This window comes from Mandrillus leucophaeus, unplaced genomic scaffold (genome assembly GCF_000951045.1).
Source record: "Mandrillus leucophaeus isolate KB7577 unplaced genomic scaffold, Mleu.le_1.0 Scaffold146, whole genome shotgun sequence".
Taxonomy (NCBI): Eukaryota; Metazoa; Chordata; class Mammalia; order Primates; family Cercopithecidae; genus Mandrillus; species Mandrillus leucophaeus.
This window is the reverse complement of record NW_012101432.1, coordinates 1,674,692-1,693,284: the sequence shown is the minus strand read 5'-3', so window position 1 is coordinate 1,693,284 and position 18,593 is coordinate 1,674,692. Positions and strand designations below refer to the sequence as shown.

The 18,593-nt window shown below is 36.6% G+C and overlaps 1 protein-coding gene across 3 annotated transcripts in view; it reads right to left on the bottom strand.

The window, feature by feature from the left end:
• ALS2CR11 (amyotrophic lateral sclerosis 2 (juvenile) chromosome region, candidate 11) overlaps window positions 1-18,593 on the bottom strand; it is a 179,699-nt gene that overhangs the window by 86,967 nt on the left and 74,139 nt on the right. For 2 of the 3 annotated variants that reach the window (XM_011974492.1, XM_011974493.1), the window contains exons 12-13: window positions 16,968-17,011; window positions 15,553-15,852 (exon numbers count right to left, since the gene is read on the bottom strand). The exons of the other annotated variant lie outside the window; for it this stretch is intronic. In XM_011974492.1, the coding sequence (XP_011829882.1) occupies window positions 15,553-15,852; window positions 16,968-17,011 (344 nt within the window). The remainder of the gene's footprint in view (window positions 1-15,552; window positions 15,853-16,967; window positions 17,012-18,593) is intronic. 3 annotated transcript variants of the gene reach the window in all.

The following is an 18,593-nucleotide window of genomic DNA, read 5'->3' as shown; positions in this document are numbered from 1 at the left end:
AAAAATTAAAATCTAGTAGGGGATCAAAGAGATAGTTTTTTCTTTGATTGACAAAGGAATTGAGTGTTGTGAATCTGCCCACATAGTTTTTTTTTTTTTTTTTAGATAGAGTCTTGCTCTGTTGCCCAGGCTGGAGCACAATCTTGGCTCACTACAGCCTCAGCCTCCCAGGTTCAAGCCATTCTCCTGCCTCAGCCTCCTGAGTAGCTGGGACCACAGGTGTGCGCCACCATGCCTGGCTAATTTTTGTTATTTTTAGTAGACACACAGTTTCCCTGTGTTGGCCAGGCTGGTCTCGCACTCCTGGCCTGGCAAGCAGGTCCTTGAATTTGTCAGGGTTTGTCAGCCACTCCTGTTAGTAGAGGTGTAATAACACCATAGTCAGGGCCACTGAAATTGAGGATTTTGATTTGCCAACCAACAGCGCATCACCTGTATCTTTGAGCAAAACTTACTGTGGGGAAAAAGGTACCATGATCTTACACATAGGGCACTCAGCCAATTCAATATATAGTCATGTGCCACATAATGACATTTTGGTCAACAACAGCTACATGATATTGTTTGTCTCTATGTCCCCACCCAAATCTCATCTCAAATTGTAATAACAAAGGGCAGAGGCACTCATCCACCCACCTGTGGTAAATGGCAAGGACTCCTCTACATGTGGCAATGCCCTGAATGGGAAAATTTCCCTTGACACTTTATCATCATTCACAGTAAAAGTGTGTAACACATCAATTTCATTACACACACTTAGCAATAGATGGCATAACAGTAGTATTCACGTATCAACTAACAATGTGAATACACTCAGAAACGTGTCATCAGGTGATTTTGTCATTGTGTAAACATGTACTTACACAAACCTAGATAGTGTGGCCTATTACACACCTATGCTATAGGATCTAGCCTATTGCTCCTAGGCTACAAACCTGTACATCGTGTTACTGGACTAAATACTGTAGGCAGTTGAAAGACAATGGTAAATATTTGTGTATCTAAACATAGAAAAGGTACAGTAAAATATGATATTATGGTTTTATGGGACCACCATCGCATATTCGGTGTATTAGTCCGTTTTCACACTGCTCTAAAGAACTGAGACTGGGTAATTTACAAGGAAAAAAGGTTTAATTGACTCACAGTTCTGCATGGTTGAGGAGGCCTCAGGAAACTTACAGTCAAGGTGGAGGGCAAAAGAGAAGCAAACACCTTTTTTTCAAGGCAGCAGGAGAGCATGGGTGAGTGAAGGGGAAGTGCCACACTTTTAAACCAGCGGGTCTCACTCACTATCACGAGAACAGCACGGGGGAAATCTCTCCCATAATCCTATCACCTCCCACCAGGCGCCTCCCTCGACATATGGAGATTACAATTCGAGATGAGATTTGGGTGGGGACACAGAACCAAACCATATCATGTGGTCTGTTGACCAAAACATCATTACGTGGCACATGACTATATATTGAATTGGCAGAGAGCCCTATGCATAAGATCACTTTAACTTTTTCCCCACAGTAAGTTTTACTTAAACCATATTAATTGATTTCAGGTTTTTGTGGAGTTTTTTTTCCCTACCAGAACACAGACTCACCTTCACCTGCGTATGGGGGGCGGGGAAGGGGTGGGGCACAGATGCTCCAACAGCCGCCAGTTTAACCTTATTTTCCGACCAGGTGCATAGGGACAGCAAGGGAGCAAGAGGGCCTCGCCTATGGGATAAAGCTGGAGTAACAGGAAGCCCTTTTTTTTTTTTCTTTCACCTCCTCATCTCGGGATTGGTCCTACTTCCTCCTGTGTACTTCCGTGCCTCCAGAAAGCTCCTGGCACAGGGACTTTTTTCTTTCTGGCACATGCTGCTATAGCTCTACCTGGGAGCCTTTGGTGCCTGTGTCTAACAGAACCATGAAACTTTGTGTTCTTCACCTGCCTGAAGTTCCCAAACATGCTGGTCTTCTTCCTTAAAGCAGCTGAGGTCATCCCCTTCTTCCCCACTTCCTCACCGCTAAGGGAGAGTGAGCGACAAACAAAGCACCGTTTGAGTGGTTTCGATCCTGCCTGTCACAACTCAGCCTCTGAACAGTTATTAACAGGCAAGACAAGGGGAAGACCATTATTAGCCATTTCCCCTCCCCAACCCCTGCCTCATACCACTTGGATGAGGGCATTGCCACCGAAGTCCAAGGAATCGTCTCATATTCCCTAACCCAGCCTGCAGGGTTTTCTTTTCCTTCCTCTTCCGGAAAGCTATGTCTCTGTCAGCATCCCATTCTCATTGTCAAAATTGGCAGAAACAGTGCAAATTCTAGGATTTTACCCTACTTACAAGCTGTCAAGTTATCCTACCACAGTTTTATAGACGCTGCCAGAAGACTCCTAAGTCAGAAACAGGGGACTATATTATTTATAGTAAAGCCCTATTGAACCAGCAATTTTCTTCAGAGAGCAGAGTGGAGGGCAAGGTTTCCCCCAAAGGGGTAACTGCTACTTTTTACTGTAAAGATGAAATACTGCTGGAGCCAGGATGTCCGTGTTCTTGAATCTACCATTTCCATTTTACAAGTGATGCTTGTTGGGCCCTTTCTACCTTGTTAGTTGCTGAGGCCAAGTTGACCCACCTCAAGATGGGAAAAAGTCAAAGAGTCACAAGGTCTCCACAGCTTGAGTGTTCATTCTTGAGAAGAGCTCAGCAGTTACTCAAGGTAATAGCTACTTTTCAAAAAGAGTGTACCTGATAGCTAGGTCAGAGGGAAGCAAGTCCAAACCCCCAAAGGGTGTCTTCAGGCAGTGGCTCTAATCAGTACAGAGATTCATAGCTCAAAAAAGTCATTAGGATTGCAGGGCCCCTAACATAAGCTTGCTGGACAGCTTCTAACTCAGTCTGTTGGACTGGGCCCTACTAAAAGGATGCCAGTCTGTAGGTTAGCCAAGATTAAGGCCATAGTGAGGCACATGCCACCTCCTATACCCAGAGCCCATCAAGGTGCTGGGCCTCCTCTTTTGGTAGTTGGGGTGGAGGTAGGCGGACTGCAAAAAGGCAGTAGTTTTTCTTTGACTGCCAAAAGGACAGCCCATTATGAATCTGCCCAGATAGACGCAATAAACTTTATCTGGTAAGCAGTCCACCTAATTTTGTCAGAGCTTATCAGCCACCACTGCTAGTGGAAACATGGTAATACCACATTCATGACTATTGAGACTAAGGCTTTTGACTTGCTAACCAATAGGACATCATCTATAACATGAAACTTATGGATATCAGAGGGTACAAGTATTCAGGTTAAATCCCAACCCACCCACTGGTGGAAAATGGTAGATGACTAGGTATCCTTAAGGGAGTACTACAAATGTTTACAAACTGATCTTAGTCCTCAGATGTCAGTGGTGTACGAAAGGCATGCTGATAATGTCCAAGATAGCAAACCAAGAGTCAGCTGTCTGTATAATGGATTCAGTAAGTCACAATGTTTGGAACAGCTAAGGTATGGAGGCAACAAATGAATTCAGTTGGTAATAATGCACTGTAAGTCTCCAGCTCCATTAGCAAATTTTACTGGCCATACAGGAATGTTGTATTTAGAAAATGCATTTCTTAATTTTTCTGCTGCCTTTAAGTCCTAAATGAAGGCCATGGTTTCCCTTTGTCCTCCTAGGATTCTGTAAATTTTTTTATTGAACCATCTGGAAGGGGACATGGAGACAGGTGAGTAGTGATTTGTATGTCACACTAGCACTTCTTTACACATGACTCTTCCAATGATTCTGATGTTTATGAAATGGAGATGATCCAGCATATAACACATTAACTCCTCATATACATTCAGATGTAGGAACAACAACAGTTGTTGTTACGTCAGTTAAATTGGCCTAAAGAGCCTCACCTGTAAGGTTTAGTTCCCTTCTCCATTGTGAACTATGCCCAAATCCCATGAGCTGAATCTAGGTGACTTTTCCTTCCTTCCTGGGGTAGGAAGAAGCTTTGCCCACCACCAGCAAAGCTGCACCACCACTGCCATGAACTCTGCCAACCTAGGCCACTGAGATGCAAATGACACAAGCACAGATTACAGCTAAAGAAACTACATGGTGACTACACTACTGTGTACACCCAGAATCAAATCCAACATACCCTACCTGAACCAACACCCAAGACCCATCTAAACAAATAAGTCTTTCCCTACAAAACCTTCCCCAAAAGATGTGACTATTACACCAGATATGTAGAAATCTACATAGAGACATATCAAGCATGAAAAAGCAAGGAAACGTGACACAAAGGAACACAATAATTCTCTAGTAACAGACCCGAAGCATAAGGAAATATATAAAATTCCAGAAAAATATTCAAAATAATAATCTTAAAGAAACTCTGAGATACAAGAGAATACAGATTGATGATTCAATGAAATCGGGGAAAAATCATGATTTGAATGAGAACTTCAACAAAGAGATAGATATCATTAAAAAAAGAACCACAGGAATGCTATGAATAATTAAATGAATGAAATAAAAAATATAATCAAGAGCTTTAACATCAGACTAGACCAAGCAGAATTTAAAAATTTCTGAATTTGAAGACAGGTCCTTTGAAATAACACAGGCAGACAAAAAAAAGTCTTCACCTATCAAGTATAACCTTGAAAGTAAATGAATTAAATGCCAATTTAAAAAACATACACTGGTTGAATGGATAAACGTAACAAGATGCAAATATATGTTGCCTAAAATAGAATCACTTCACTGGCAAACACTTGAAAGCAAAGAGATAGAAAAAGATACTCCACACAAACAGAAACAAAAACCAAGCAGGGATAGCTATACCTATATCAGACAAAACAGACTTCAAGTAAAAAGCTGTCAAAAGAAACAATGAAGAACATTATATAATAATAACAAAAGGATCAAGTCAGCAAGAGAATAACAATTGTAAATATATATGCACCCAATACCACAGCACCCAGATACATAAAGCAAATATTATTAGATCTAAAGAGAGCGAAAAGCCCCAATACAATAATAGATGGAGACTTCAGCAATCCATTATCAGCACTGGAGAGATCACCTAGAAAGAAAATAAAAAAGAAACATTGGATTTAAACTACAGCATAGAACAAAGGGACTTAACAGACATTTATAGTACATTTCACCTAACAGCTGCAGAAAATACATTCTTTTCATCAGCACACAGAACATTCTTCAGGAATGACCATATGTTAGGACACAAAACAAGTCTCAAAAAATTTTCAAAATTGAAATCTTATCTAGTCTCTTATCTGACCACAATGGAATAAATCTAGAAATCGATAAGAGAAACATTTAAAATTATACAAATACATGGAAATTAAACAACATACTCCTGAATAACCACTGGGTGAAGAAAGAAATTAAGAATTAAAGTTCATTGAGGGTCAGGCGTGGTGGCTCATGCCTGTAATCCGAGCACTTTGGGAGGCTGAGGCGGGTGGATCATTTGAGGTCAGGAGTTCAAGACTAGCCTGGCCAACACGGTGAAATCCCATCTCTACTAAACATAGAAAAATTATCTGGGCGGTAGTGGCGCATGCCTGTAATCCAAGATAGTAGGGAGGCTGAGGCAAGAGAATTGCTTGAGTCTGGGAAGCGAAGGTTGTGGTGAGTCAAGATCGTGCCACTGCAATCCAGTCTGGGCAACAGAATGAGATTCTGTCTCAAAAAAAAAAAAAAAAAAAAAAAAAAAAGACAAAAGGAAAAAAAGAAGAGACATCAAAATGGATACCACAGAAATAAAAAAAAAAAATCATTATAGACTACCATGAACAAGAACGTATCAATAAATTTGAAAAACCAGAGGAAATGGATATATTCCTGGAAACATACAACCTACCAAGATTGAACCAAGAAGAAATAGAAAGTCTGAACAGACCAATAAGAAGTAATGGGACTGAATTAGTAGTAAAACATCTCCTAACAAAGAAAAGTCCAGGACCAAATTGCTTAACCTCTGAATTCTACCTAAGTTTAAAGAAGATTAATACCAATTCTTCTCAAACTATTCCAAAAAATTAAAGCAGATAAAACTCCTTGTATTAGTTTGTTCTCACACTTGTTATAAAGAACTACCTGAGACTGGGTAATTTATGAAGAAAAGAGGTTTAATTGACTCACATTTCCACAGGCTTAACAGGAAGCATGGCTGGGAGGTCTCCAGAAACTTACAATCATGGTAGAAGGCAAGGAAAAGCAAGCACCTTCTTCACATGGTGGCAGGAGAGAGAGAGAGGGAGAGAGAGAAAGAGACACACAGAAAGAGGTGCCCACACTTTTAAACCATCACATCTCCCGATAACTCACTCACTACCATGAGAATAGCAAGAAAGAAATCCTCCCCCATGATCCACTCACCTCCCACCAGGCCCCTCATCCAATTTGACATTAGATTTGGGCTGGGACGCAAATCCAAACCATATTACTCTTCCTAACTCATTGTATGAGACCAGCATCACCCTGATACCAAAAGCAGACAATGACACAACAAAAAAAGAAAACTACAGGCCAATATCCCTGATCAATGTAGATGCAAAAGTCCTAAACAAAATGCTAGCAAATCAAATCCATTAATACAACATGATCACGTGGGATTTATCCCAGGAACTCAAGGATGGTTCAGCATGTGCAAACCACTAAACATGATACATAACATCAACAGAAAGAAAGACAAAAACCGTATTATCTCAATAGATTAGAAAAAGGATTTGATAAAATTCAGCATCCCTTTATGATAAAAATTCTTAATTAGGTATAAAAGGAAAGAACCTCAATACTCAATTCAATGTATTTAATACAATTCAGTATACAATTAAGGCCATACATGACAAACCCACAGCTAATATCATACTGAATGGGGGAAAAGCTTTCAACTAAGAAACGGAACAAGACAACACCACACCACCCACTCTAACTACTTTTATTAAACATAGTACTGGAAGTTCTAGCCAGAGTAATTAGGCAAGAGAAAGAAATTAAGGGCATCCAAATTGGAAAGGAGGAAGTCAAATTATCCCTGTTTGCAGAAACATGATCTTATACATAGAAAAATGTAAAGACTCTACCAAAAATTCTTAGAACTGATCAATGAATTCAGTAAAAATGTAGGATACAAAATCAACATACAAAAATCCAGGAAGAGGAGCCAGGATGGCCAACTAGACACAGCCAGGAAGAGCTTCCTTCACCAAGATAAGATCATCAAGAAGACCAGCACACTCCAGGCAGATCTTTGGAAGGAAGACATTGAGAGTGGATGGAGGGAGAATGTGGACTCTGGTTGAAGTGGGAGGAAGCTGGGAACCCCGCATGGGGTTGCCAAGCACAAGGACTCATTCCTGGCCTCAAGCAGCTTCTAAGGAAAGGGTAGGTTAAATAGGTATAGAGTGGCCCACTCTCAACATGGATCTCCAGAATCCTAGCTGCAGGTGACCCCATGACCCCCACAGACATTTGAGCTGGCAGGGAGAGCTGCTTGGAGAGTTGGCTCAACATTACTCATCATCAGAGAGAAATGCAAATCAAAACCACAATGAGTTAACAACTCACACCATTCAGAATGGCTATTATTAAAAAGTCAAAAAACAATAGCTGCTGGTGAGGCTGTGGAGAAAAGGGAATGCTTATATACTGTTGATATAAATGTAAATTACTTCAGCCACTGTGAAAAGCTGTTTGGAGATTTCTCAAAGAACTTGAAACAGAACTACCACTTGACCCAGAAATCCCATTACTGGGTATATACCCAACGAATATAATATTCTACCAAAAAGACACATTCATTTATATGTTCATCACAGCACTATACACAATAGGAAAAACATGGAATCAACCTAGACTCCCATCAGTGGTAGACTGGATAAGGCAAATGTGGTATGTATATTCCACGGAATCTGATGCAACTATAAAAAAAATGAAATCATGTCATTTGCAGAAACATGGATGCAGCTCAAGACCATTATCCTAAGGGAATTAATGCAGGAATAGAAAACGAAATACTACACGTTCTCACTTATAAGTGGGAGCTAAACATTGAATACACCTGGATAGAAAGAAGGGAATAGATACCAGGGCCTACTTGAGGGTGGAGGGTGGAAGGAGGGTGAGTATCGAAAAACTACCTATTGGATACGATATATGCTACCTGGGTGATAAAATAATTTGTACACTAAGCTCCAGAAACATGAAATTTACCCATGTAACAAGCCTGCAGAAGTAACTCCTGAACCTAAAATAAAAGTTGGCAGGAAAAAAACAACAAAAATTAGTAGTTTCTATACACAATGAGCTAGCTAAAAAAGAAATCAAGAAGGCAATCCCATTTACCATAGCTATACTAAAAATAAAATACTTAGGAATAAATTTAACCAAGGAGGTAAAAGACTTCTACAAGGAAAACTATGAAACACTGAGGAAAGAAGATGCAAGCAAATGGAAATATGGCCCATGTTCATGAATTGTAAGAATTAATATTTTTAAAACATCCATACTACCCAATGCAGTCTACAGATTCAATCCAATTCCCACTAAAACTCCAATGTCATTTTTCACAGAAATAGAAAAAATAATCCTAAAATCCATATGGAACCATAAAAGACCCCAAACAGCCAAGCAATCTCGAGCAAAAAGAACAAAGCTAGATGCATCAAATTCCCTGGTTTCAAATTATGTTATAAAGCTATTGTAATCAAAACAGCATGGCACTGGCACAAAGACACATAAACCAATGGAACAGGCAGACAGCCCAGTAATATACCCAAGTATTTAGTATTTATAATTAGTTGATATTTGACAAAAATGCCAAAAACACAATAGGGAAAAAACAGACTCTTTAATAAATGGTGTTGAGAAAAATACATATGGCTCAGAAGATGAAACTGGACACTTATCTCACACCATACACAAAAATCATCTCAAAATGTATAAAAGACTTAAATGTAAGATGTGGAAATGGGGAATTGTAAAGTTAATCGAAGAAAACATAAGGGAAAATCTCCACAATACTGGTCTATGCAATGATTTATTGGATAGGACTCCAAAAATGCAGGCATCAAAAGCAAAAATAGACAAATGGAGTTGCATCAAATCAAAAGTTTCTGTACAGAAAAGGAAACAATGAACAGAGTGAAGAGACAAAACATGAACTGGAAGAAAATATCTGCAAACCATACAGCTGACAAGGGGCGAATATTCAAAATATATAAGGTACACAAACAACTCAAAAGCAAGAAAACAAATAACCTAATTTTAAAATGAGCAAGCGATCTGAACAGACATTGCTCAAAGGAAGACATATGAAAGGCCAATAGATAGATTAAAAATACTCAATATCTCTGATCATCAGAGAAATGCAAATTTAAACTACAATATGATATCATTTCACGCCTGTTACAAGAGCTATTATCAAAAAGAAGAATGATAAGCGCTGGCAAGGATATGGAGAAAAGGGAACCCCTGTACACTATTTGTGGGAATATAAATTAGTACAGCCATTTTAGAAAGTAGTATGGAGGTTCCCAATAAAACTAAAAATAGAATTACCATATGGTACAGCAATACTACTTCTGGGTGTATCTCCAAAGGATTTGAAATTGGTGTATCAAAGAGATATCTGCATCCCCATGTTTACTGTTGTGCTATTATAATATCCAAGATATGAAAGCAACTTAAGTGTCTATCAGCAGATCAATGGATAAAGAAATGTGTACACAGTGGAATACTACACAGTCTTAAAAAAGAAGAAAATTCTGTCATTCGTGATAATATGGATAAAACTGGAAGACATCATGCAAAATGAAATAAGTCAGACACAGAAAGACAAATACTGCATTATCTCACTTATGTGTGAAATCTTAAAAAGTTGATCTCATAGAAACAGAGAAGGTGGGTACCAGAGGCTGGGTGAATGGGAAGAAAAGAGGTGAGAAAAAGAAAGATATTGTTCAAAGAGGTATGAAGTTTCACTTAAAATGCAGAAATAAGTTCTAGTAATCTATTCCACTGCATGGTGATCACAGTTAATAATAATGTATATTTCCAAGTTGCTAAAATACATTTTTAATGTTCTCACTACAAAAAAAATGATAAATTGGTGAGGAAATAGATATGTTAATTATATTGATCAACTCTATAATATATACGTAGATTATAAGATCACATTGTATCTAATGAATATACACAATTATTTGTCAATTAAATTTTTTATGAAAAAATAAAATTAAAAATTAAAAATAAAATTAAAAAGGCTGTGGATAAAATAATTGCAAGGTGCATTTCACGTGCATAGTTTTGGTTGATTCAAAGTACAGAATTAGCAAGGACAACGTTTTGGGGAGATTATGGCATATTTTCCAACAGTACCATCAATCATTAGTAAGGGATTCAAATTTAATGAATGGAATTCATGGCTTAAAGAGGGCAGTTATATAAAATGGATGAATAGGAGATATGAGGTTAATGATGTCACATATTTCACTCTCTGCCTTCCTTAACCCTAATCCTCTGCAGACCCTACAGGCTTTTAAACTCAAAGATTCATACATTATTAGAGCTCTTACCACTTGCCCTTTGTGGAAATAATCTTGCAGCCTTATGCCTGACACTTAGTGTGTCAGAGCTAGATGGTTCGTTCACCTTGAGTATTAAAATGATTGCATTTCCTATGACTATGTGATTGACTTAACTACATACAGTGAGGCCTAGGAGTTATAATATAATATATTCAGAGTTTCCACAGCAAATGCCTCAAGACCCTGCAGTATTTTTAACTAAACTAATTCAACAGATGTTTACTACTGCCTAACATGGACTCATCACTATTAGTGGTGAGTTCTAAGTAGTAAGAGCTCTAATTATGTATGAGTCTAATTATGTATGTATTGCGTTTAAAATACTCATTATTATTACTAGATAGTAAGATACAGTGGTAAATAAGACTAAATCTCAGTACTATCTGTAATTTAAAGTCAAATGGGAGTAACAGACAATAAATGAGTAAAGAAACATAATATGATACCAGGAAATGATATATGAAGAAAGAATACTAGGAATGGAGGAGGGTGGATGGGTAGATAATTACTTTACATAGAGTGGTCAGAGGAGCCCCCCAACCCGCCCTCCATTAAGGAGGGAACATCTGAGCAGAGTCCTAAATGGTGTGAATGAATGAACCCTGAGAAGATCTGTGGGGGAGAGCATTCCCGACGGAGAAAAATATTAGAAAGACCTTGAGGCTGGAATAAGTTTGGTTTGTTCAAGGAATAATAAGAAGACTAATGTGGTTGAAGCAGAGTGAACAAAGGGAAACATGCTAACACATGAGGACAGAAATATTAAGTGGGGGCATTGTAGATGATGGTGAGAAGTTTGGACTTTATTCCAGGCATGAAAACATGCCATTGAAGAATACTGATCAGAGGAGTGACATGATTTAGATTACATCTTTACAAGATCGGTCTTGCTGCTATTAGAAGAACAAACTAGACAGAGGCAAAATTGGAAGCAGGAAAACTCAGCTTTTATAGCAGACAGGAGAGATGAAAGTAGCTTGGTCTAAGTCAAGGTGATAGCAATGACAGTGGTGGATTTCAGATATATTTTGAATACAGAATTAACAAGACTTGATGGTGGACTGGATATAAGAGATGAGAGAAACCACAATATCAAGGTTGACTCCTACGGTATTGGTCTTAATAGTTTAGAGGTGCCATTTATAAGAATATAAACTCCACAAGAACATTTATTTTTGTCTTTTATGTTCAACAACACATTTCATTGACCTAGAAATAATGCCTGGAATGTTTATATGCTGAAAAGATTAAATGAATAGGGAACATTAAGAGGAGAGAATCTAAATTAGTGGAGGTGAAATTAAGAATTCAGTCTTCGCCATGTTAAGTTTGACATTTCTATAAGATATCTAAGTGAAGTAAGTTTTTACATATACACTCCGGGAGTTCATGGAAGAGCCCCAAGATGTGGGAGTTATTCATTTACAAATTATATTTAAAGTTACAGGGCTGAATGAATAACCTAGAAAGGTTAGAGAAAAAATAAAACACAAGGACTGGGTGTGAGACAATCTTACATTTAGAAATTGGAAGAGGAGACCTCCCCAGCAAAGAGTAGCCAATGAAGAAGGAAGAAAACTAGGCGAATGTAATATTACAAAAGGCCAGTGAAAAATATCAGTTTCAAGACAAAAAAGGTGGAACTATTTTTTCAAATGTGGCTAAGTAGTCACAGAGATGAGGACTGAGAACTGATAACCACATCTGGTAATATAGAAGTCACTGGGGACTCAGTTGTGGGTTCATAGGAATGTGTTTCAGGGTTAAGATGACAAGGGTATGGCTGTAAGATCTGTTAACACCTCAAAAAGATTTAAGGTGGTGACTCATAGGCCTACTCAGCTAGGCAAAAATTATTTTAAGAATCTTAAGTAGCAACTTAGGCCTTCTTTGCCAGACAAGGGCACTTCTAAATTTCTTAAGGACATTTTGCCACAGCACCCTGACTCTCAGCCCAAGGAAATAGGGGCCTGACTTGAAGATATTTAGAAGGGTAACATTTGACTAATTTAGATCTTAATTTGATACACAGGAAGCCCACAAAATCTTTAAGAGAATAATAGCATCTTGGACTGAAAGGAACAGGGGTAGTTTAGAAAGAAAAGACACATATGTGAAATTTCAGTCTTCAATGAAAGCAAAAATGAAAAGACACATTTGAACTTTCAACTTCCCACACACAGAACATGGGCTACAACTACAAACAAAAGTATTTCTTATGGAAAAAGGATTATTCAAAGGGTAAGGCTAAAACGTGAGGGCAAGGCCAAGAACTTCAGAATTACTATGGTCAACTGACTGATGTATGCCTCATGTTTTCCCTCCCTCTACCTTTATAACGGAAGTGTCTGTTCCAATTTTCCTGTTGTTGGCTTGTCATTGTATGTAGGGGACAGATAACTGGTCTCTTCAATTCATAGATTTTAAGTTTGAGAGGAGTCATACCTAAGGAGCCTCACCCACATGAACCTTAGTTAGATAATAAAATTTTGTAGTTCAAGCCTGAGCTTGATACAGTAATAGCATGACATTGAGGATCTTGGGAGTGAAGTGAGTATATTTTGCATGTAGGAGGAATATGACTTACTTGGAACTTAGTTAATCTCCAAATATGGTCCCTGATGTACAACTCCTCCCAAGATTCATGCCCTTCTGTAGTCCCCTCCCATACTGAATCAGGACTGAGCATGGGACTTGCTGTAATCGACAGAAGGTAGTGAGGGTGACCCTGTGCTCATCCCAAGCCTATGTCTTAAGAGGACCTGAAGTTTCTGTTTTTGCATTTTGGAAGCCTTGAGCTGCCACATAAAAAGCTCAGCAGCCTTGTTAGACAGATTATATAGAAAGACCACAAGAAGAAGCCCCATGGAGAGAGAGAAGGATAATTCCCAAGATTACATGGAAAGAAAGATCTATATATTATCTATCTATCTATCTAATCTGAGGTGTGTGTATATATATACACACACACACATATATACACACACACATATACACACACACATATATATGTGAGACAGAAAGAAGGAAACAGACACATCAAACCAGATGTTCTTGCATCCCAGCTGAGCCCAGCCTTAACAGCTATTCAAGGTGTCAGACATGTAAGTGAGTCGTCATGAGTGTTCCAAATCAATCAAGCTCCTAGATAACTGTAAGTCCATCTAACATCCAACATTAAGTGGAGCAGAAGGACTGCCCAACAAGCAAGTCAACCCCCCAGTATCTTGAGAGATAATAAAATGTTTTTTTCAATCCACTTGGTTTTGGAGTGGTTTGTTATATAGCAATAAATAACTTACTTATCAAGTGAAAATTGAATATTTTGGAAGTCAGATTGAATGTAATACATAAATTAAAAGGTAAACTACAAACTATGTGCCTATACAAGTGGTTAATACCTTAAAATCAAAAGAACTCATTATAAAACCTAAACAAAAGCCCCAAGTCTTCAAAAGAAAAAAATGGACAAAGGACATGATCTGTCTACTCATAGCAGGGAAAACCAAAATGACTAATGAGCAAGAAAAAGTGTTAATCATTATTTAAAAGACCATTAATACTCAAATACTGTTGGTAAGAATGTAAAGTGGTACAGTCTTTCTGGAGAGCAATTTGTTAGCATGCCATTTCTGTAAATACATTAGGAGATAATCACAGATCCACAGATCCAAATAAATAAGCAAAAGAATGTTAATTTCAAACTTAATTCCAGCAATATGAAAACTGTTTAAAAACTTATGGAATATTAATATTTGAGGACATTCTACATCTTGCAAATTTTTAAGAAAATTCAGGTGGCATGCATGTAAAGTCAAAAAATAAAAATTATATGTCTATTTTGATTCAAGCTTTTAAAATTCATAAAAGATATATGCATATATGCATAAGAAAGACTAAAAGAAAATAAAATTGTTAAATGTAGCAGTAGAATTATAACTGCTTTTATTTTCTCTTTTATATTTCTCTCCATTTTCTAAATTTTCTGTGACTGTGCATTGCTTTCAGAACATTTAGAAAAAACAAGAATGTTATTTTTAAGTTGTATTAATTAAGCTATTGACATAGGTAATTGAGAATAATTCCCAGTTAAAATTATACCTTTTGAAATTTGGGAAAGAATTTAGAAATGACCTAGTCTGATCTACCATTCAAATAATGAGAGAAATAGATCTAGAGACTTAGATGCCCAAGCTAGTATTTAGAAGCATAATCTTACTTAGAACTCAAAATCTTTATCTTCTGACCTATGTATCTTTTTATATCATTTGATGAACTAACTGTAATAGTGATTCCAATAAGATATAAAGATGTAAGTAGAATGTTGTCATTTTGAGAAAGTCTAGAATTTGATGTACCTTTAAATTCACACACTTATTCTCATTTTAAACTATAAAATTATTTGTAATAAGGAGAACATATGCTACTTCCTATAATATAATAGTTGTATTAAGAATTTCCACTGAAATAACTTCCCAGGCTTTTAAATTTCCTTTGAATTTACATTTTGTTATTGTTGTTACACTTTCAGCTGAATTACCAACCCATGAGATTAATTTGTATTACTGGCATCTCAAATCACTTTGCTTTTCTTGAAAGTTTTTTATCCATATTTCTTGATTGATATAAGTAAAGTAGGAATATTTAATATACTTAGACACATTTCCACTTGGAGACATTTGAAGGCATTTTCAATTTATTCGTATTTAATTTTTTTAAATAGATTATTTTGTGTCCCTAGTCTTACACTTCTAATATAAGGGCAGACACCTTGAGCTCAAGGCCTTCTTTTGGGTCTTGGCTTTGAAAGCTACCTTTTAATTTTTAATCTGGTGGAAACTAAGCCTGTGTTCTTCCTTTCAGCTAAGTTAAGACTGTTGTTTTGCCAGCTAATTTCTGTTGGAGATGAAACTAAGTTCCTTCTCCTTGGATTTATACAGATACTCCTGAAATTTACCTCTGATAGAGATGAGTCTGCTTTTAAAATGCTTGGATAGTTATCTTTTAATTTTACTTCTGATGGAAAAAACACATTTTTCATTTTTCTGTCTGGCATGCTTTCTGATTGACGTTCACCTAAAGGTGGTACTCTGCCTGCTTTTATTATTTCCTGGTTAGAAATAGTGCACAATGAGTGCACTTCTGTGGGTGAAGGTGTTGATTCATCACTTTTAGAAGTATCAGCAGTTGAATTATCTTGGTCCAATTGGTTCAAAGTTGGTACAGTCAGGCCTTTCTCAGAATCATTATCCAGTAACTAGAAAATACAGCAATAAAACAAACTACCAATTAATCATTATTGACTGGAAAAGTTTACAAATTAAGAAAATGACTCAAAATCAATTGTACTCTTATCCTTTATCATAACAAATTACCATTATTATTTATAAATTTTAAATTCCTTAATAAACATGTGAAATTCTTTACTTGCCTGAAACCATGGACTGTAGAATACTATCCATAAAAATGATAAAGCAGTGGTTCTCATATATCCAAATCTATAAATCAGCAACATCTCAAAATAAAAAATCTGAGGGTCTGACATTCTACTATTATTATCCTGCCACCAATATATCATGAAACAAAGGAAATTTTAATAGCAAAACGCACAAGGAATGATATCATAAATCACAACTATATAAGAAAATAAAGAGAATATTAATAGCACCACAGTACAAAGAACAATATTGTAAAATAAAGGATGGCCTGTTAAACTAAATAAATTTAGCTTTATGAAAAATTCTCTATATTATCTTCTTTTACTCTCCTTGAACTGGGGAAAATAGCAATACATAATGACTCTTCAATTGGCATTTGGGAGCCACTGACCCAGAAATGGAAATCATTAAATCCTATTTGTCAAGCAGTAAGTGAACATTTTACTCTTCATTGGTTTACATGGGGATTCACTGCTTTATGGAATGAATACCTTACGTAAATTTAGCTGAAAAGCAAGTTATATTATGTAAACTCTATGTTTTGTTTATTTCTATTATAAACTAGAGAATACTATTTTCTGTGCAAAGTTTACAATATGATAAAAGATTTTGGTGAGAAAGAGTAAAAACTGCAGTTAGGTCTATGGCATTTATTTCCAAGATCTTATGTAGAACTTCATGCTTTTTTCTTGTTTCTCCTTCATCTCTTCCTCAACACATTTTGTCCCCATCTTCATATTTTTAAATGTTACTATTTTATGCAGAAGGCTCTTTCAAGAGTGTAACTATACAGATATTGCCATAATAGAAACCGTAAAACAACTGAGTAACTTCTCAGATGCCTTTCTCTACCTATAAATATTTCTCCATTTATAAATATTTTATCCCTTTATAAAATAATGACTATTAAAAGTTCTCTTCCAATTTCCCTTACCTCATTTGGAGTAGTTTCAGCTTCCTCATTTACAAGAGGGATATCTGCTTAAAAATTAATGGGGGTATTTTATTTTACGTAAAAAAAATAAACATATGTATGCACATTGATAAAATACTATTACATTTTTTTCTCACTAAAAACAAACAGCAACTTAAATCAAAGCATCTAACCAAACATAAACACTACTTACTATAAACAAGCTGATGAATCTCTGGGAAGATGGGGGAGTGGTAAATGATAACATTTCAGATGCGTAAATACAAGACACAAACACAGGTACATGCTATATTTTTTTTTAAGTTGAGAGGAAATAAATTCCAGATGATAAGTGATGGGACCAGGATTGGAAGAAGAGACTAGAATAAGGGTGTATGAAATTAGGCAAAATAGGACCATTCAAAGAAGGCTGGTTGAAATACTTGTAAAATTTTCCTAGAAATATAAGGAATACATATTTAGCATGTAAAAAGGGAAAACCTAAAAGGGACAAAAAGAAAATAAATAACTGAGGCAGAATTCTAGCAAAAAAATTTGCTATGGTCACGACTATATGACTTTGTTCAGCTCTTTTTTTTTCTTTTCTTTTAATTGTGGTAAGAACAATTCACATGAGACCTATCCTCTTAACAAATTTTCTAGTGTAAAGCACAATAATGTTAACTATCAGCACAATGTTGTAAAGCAGATCTCTAGAACTTCATCATCTTGCAAAACTTAAACTTTATATTTGTTGAAAAGCAATTCCCTATTTGCCCCTCCCCCTAGCCTCAGGCAACCAGCATTCTACTCTGACTATTTCATATACCTCACATACGTGGCATCATGCAATATTTGTCTTTCTGTGACTGGCTTATTTCACTTAGTATAATGTCCTCAAGGTCCATCCACGTTGTCACATATGGCAGGATTTCCTTCTTTTTAAATGCTGAATGATATCCCATTGTATGTACACAGGCATATCTCTTTTTATTGCACTTCTCAGATACTGTGTTTTGTACAAATTGAAGGTCTGTGGCAACCTTGCATTGAGCAAGACTATTGGTGCCATGTTTCCAAAAGTATGTGTTCACTTTGTGTCTCTGCATCACATTTTGGTAATCCTCAAAATATTTCAAACTTTTTCATTATTATAATATCTTTTATGGTACTCTATGACCAGTGATCTTTGATGTTACTATTGTAATTGTTGAGGGGCACCACAAACCACACCCATCTAAGATAGCAAACTTTTAAAAACAATTTTAACTTTTAAATTCAATTGTACATGTGCAGGTTTGTTACATAGGTAAACTTCTGTCATGGGGGTTTGTTGTACAGATTATTTCATCACCAGGTATTAAGCCTAGTATCCATTAGTTATTTTTCCTGATCCTAGGCCTCCTCCCACCCTCCACTCTCTGATAGGCCCCAGTGTGTGTTGTTCCCCTCTATGTGTCCATGTGCTCTCATCATTTAGCTCCTACTTATAAGTGAGACCACGTGGTATTTAGTTTTCTGTTCCTGCATTTGTTTGCTAAGAATAATGGTCTCCAGTTCCATCTATGCTCCTGGAAAGGATATGATCTCATTCTTTTTATGGCTGCATAGTATTCTATGGTGTATATGTACTACATTTTCTTTATC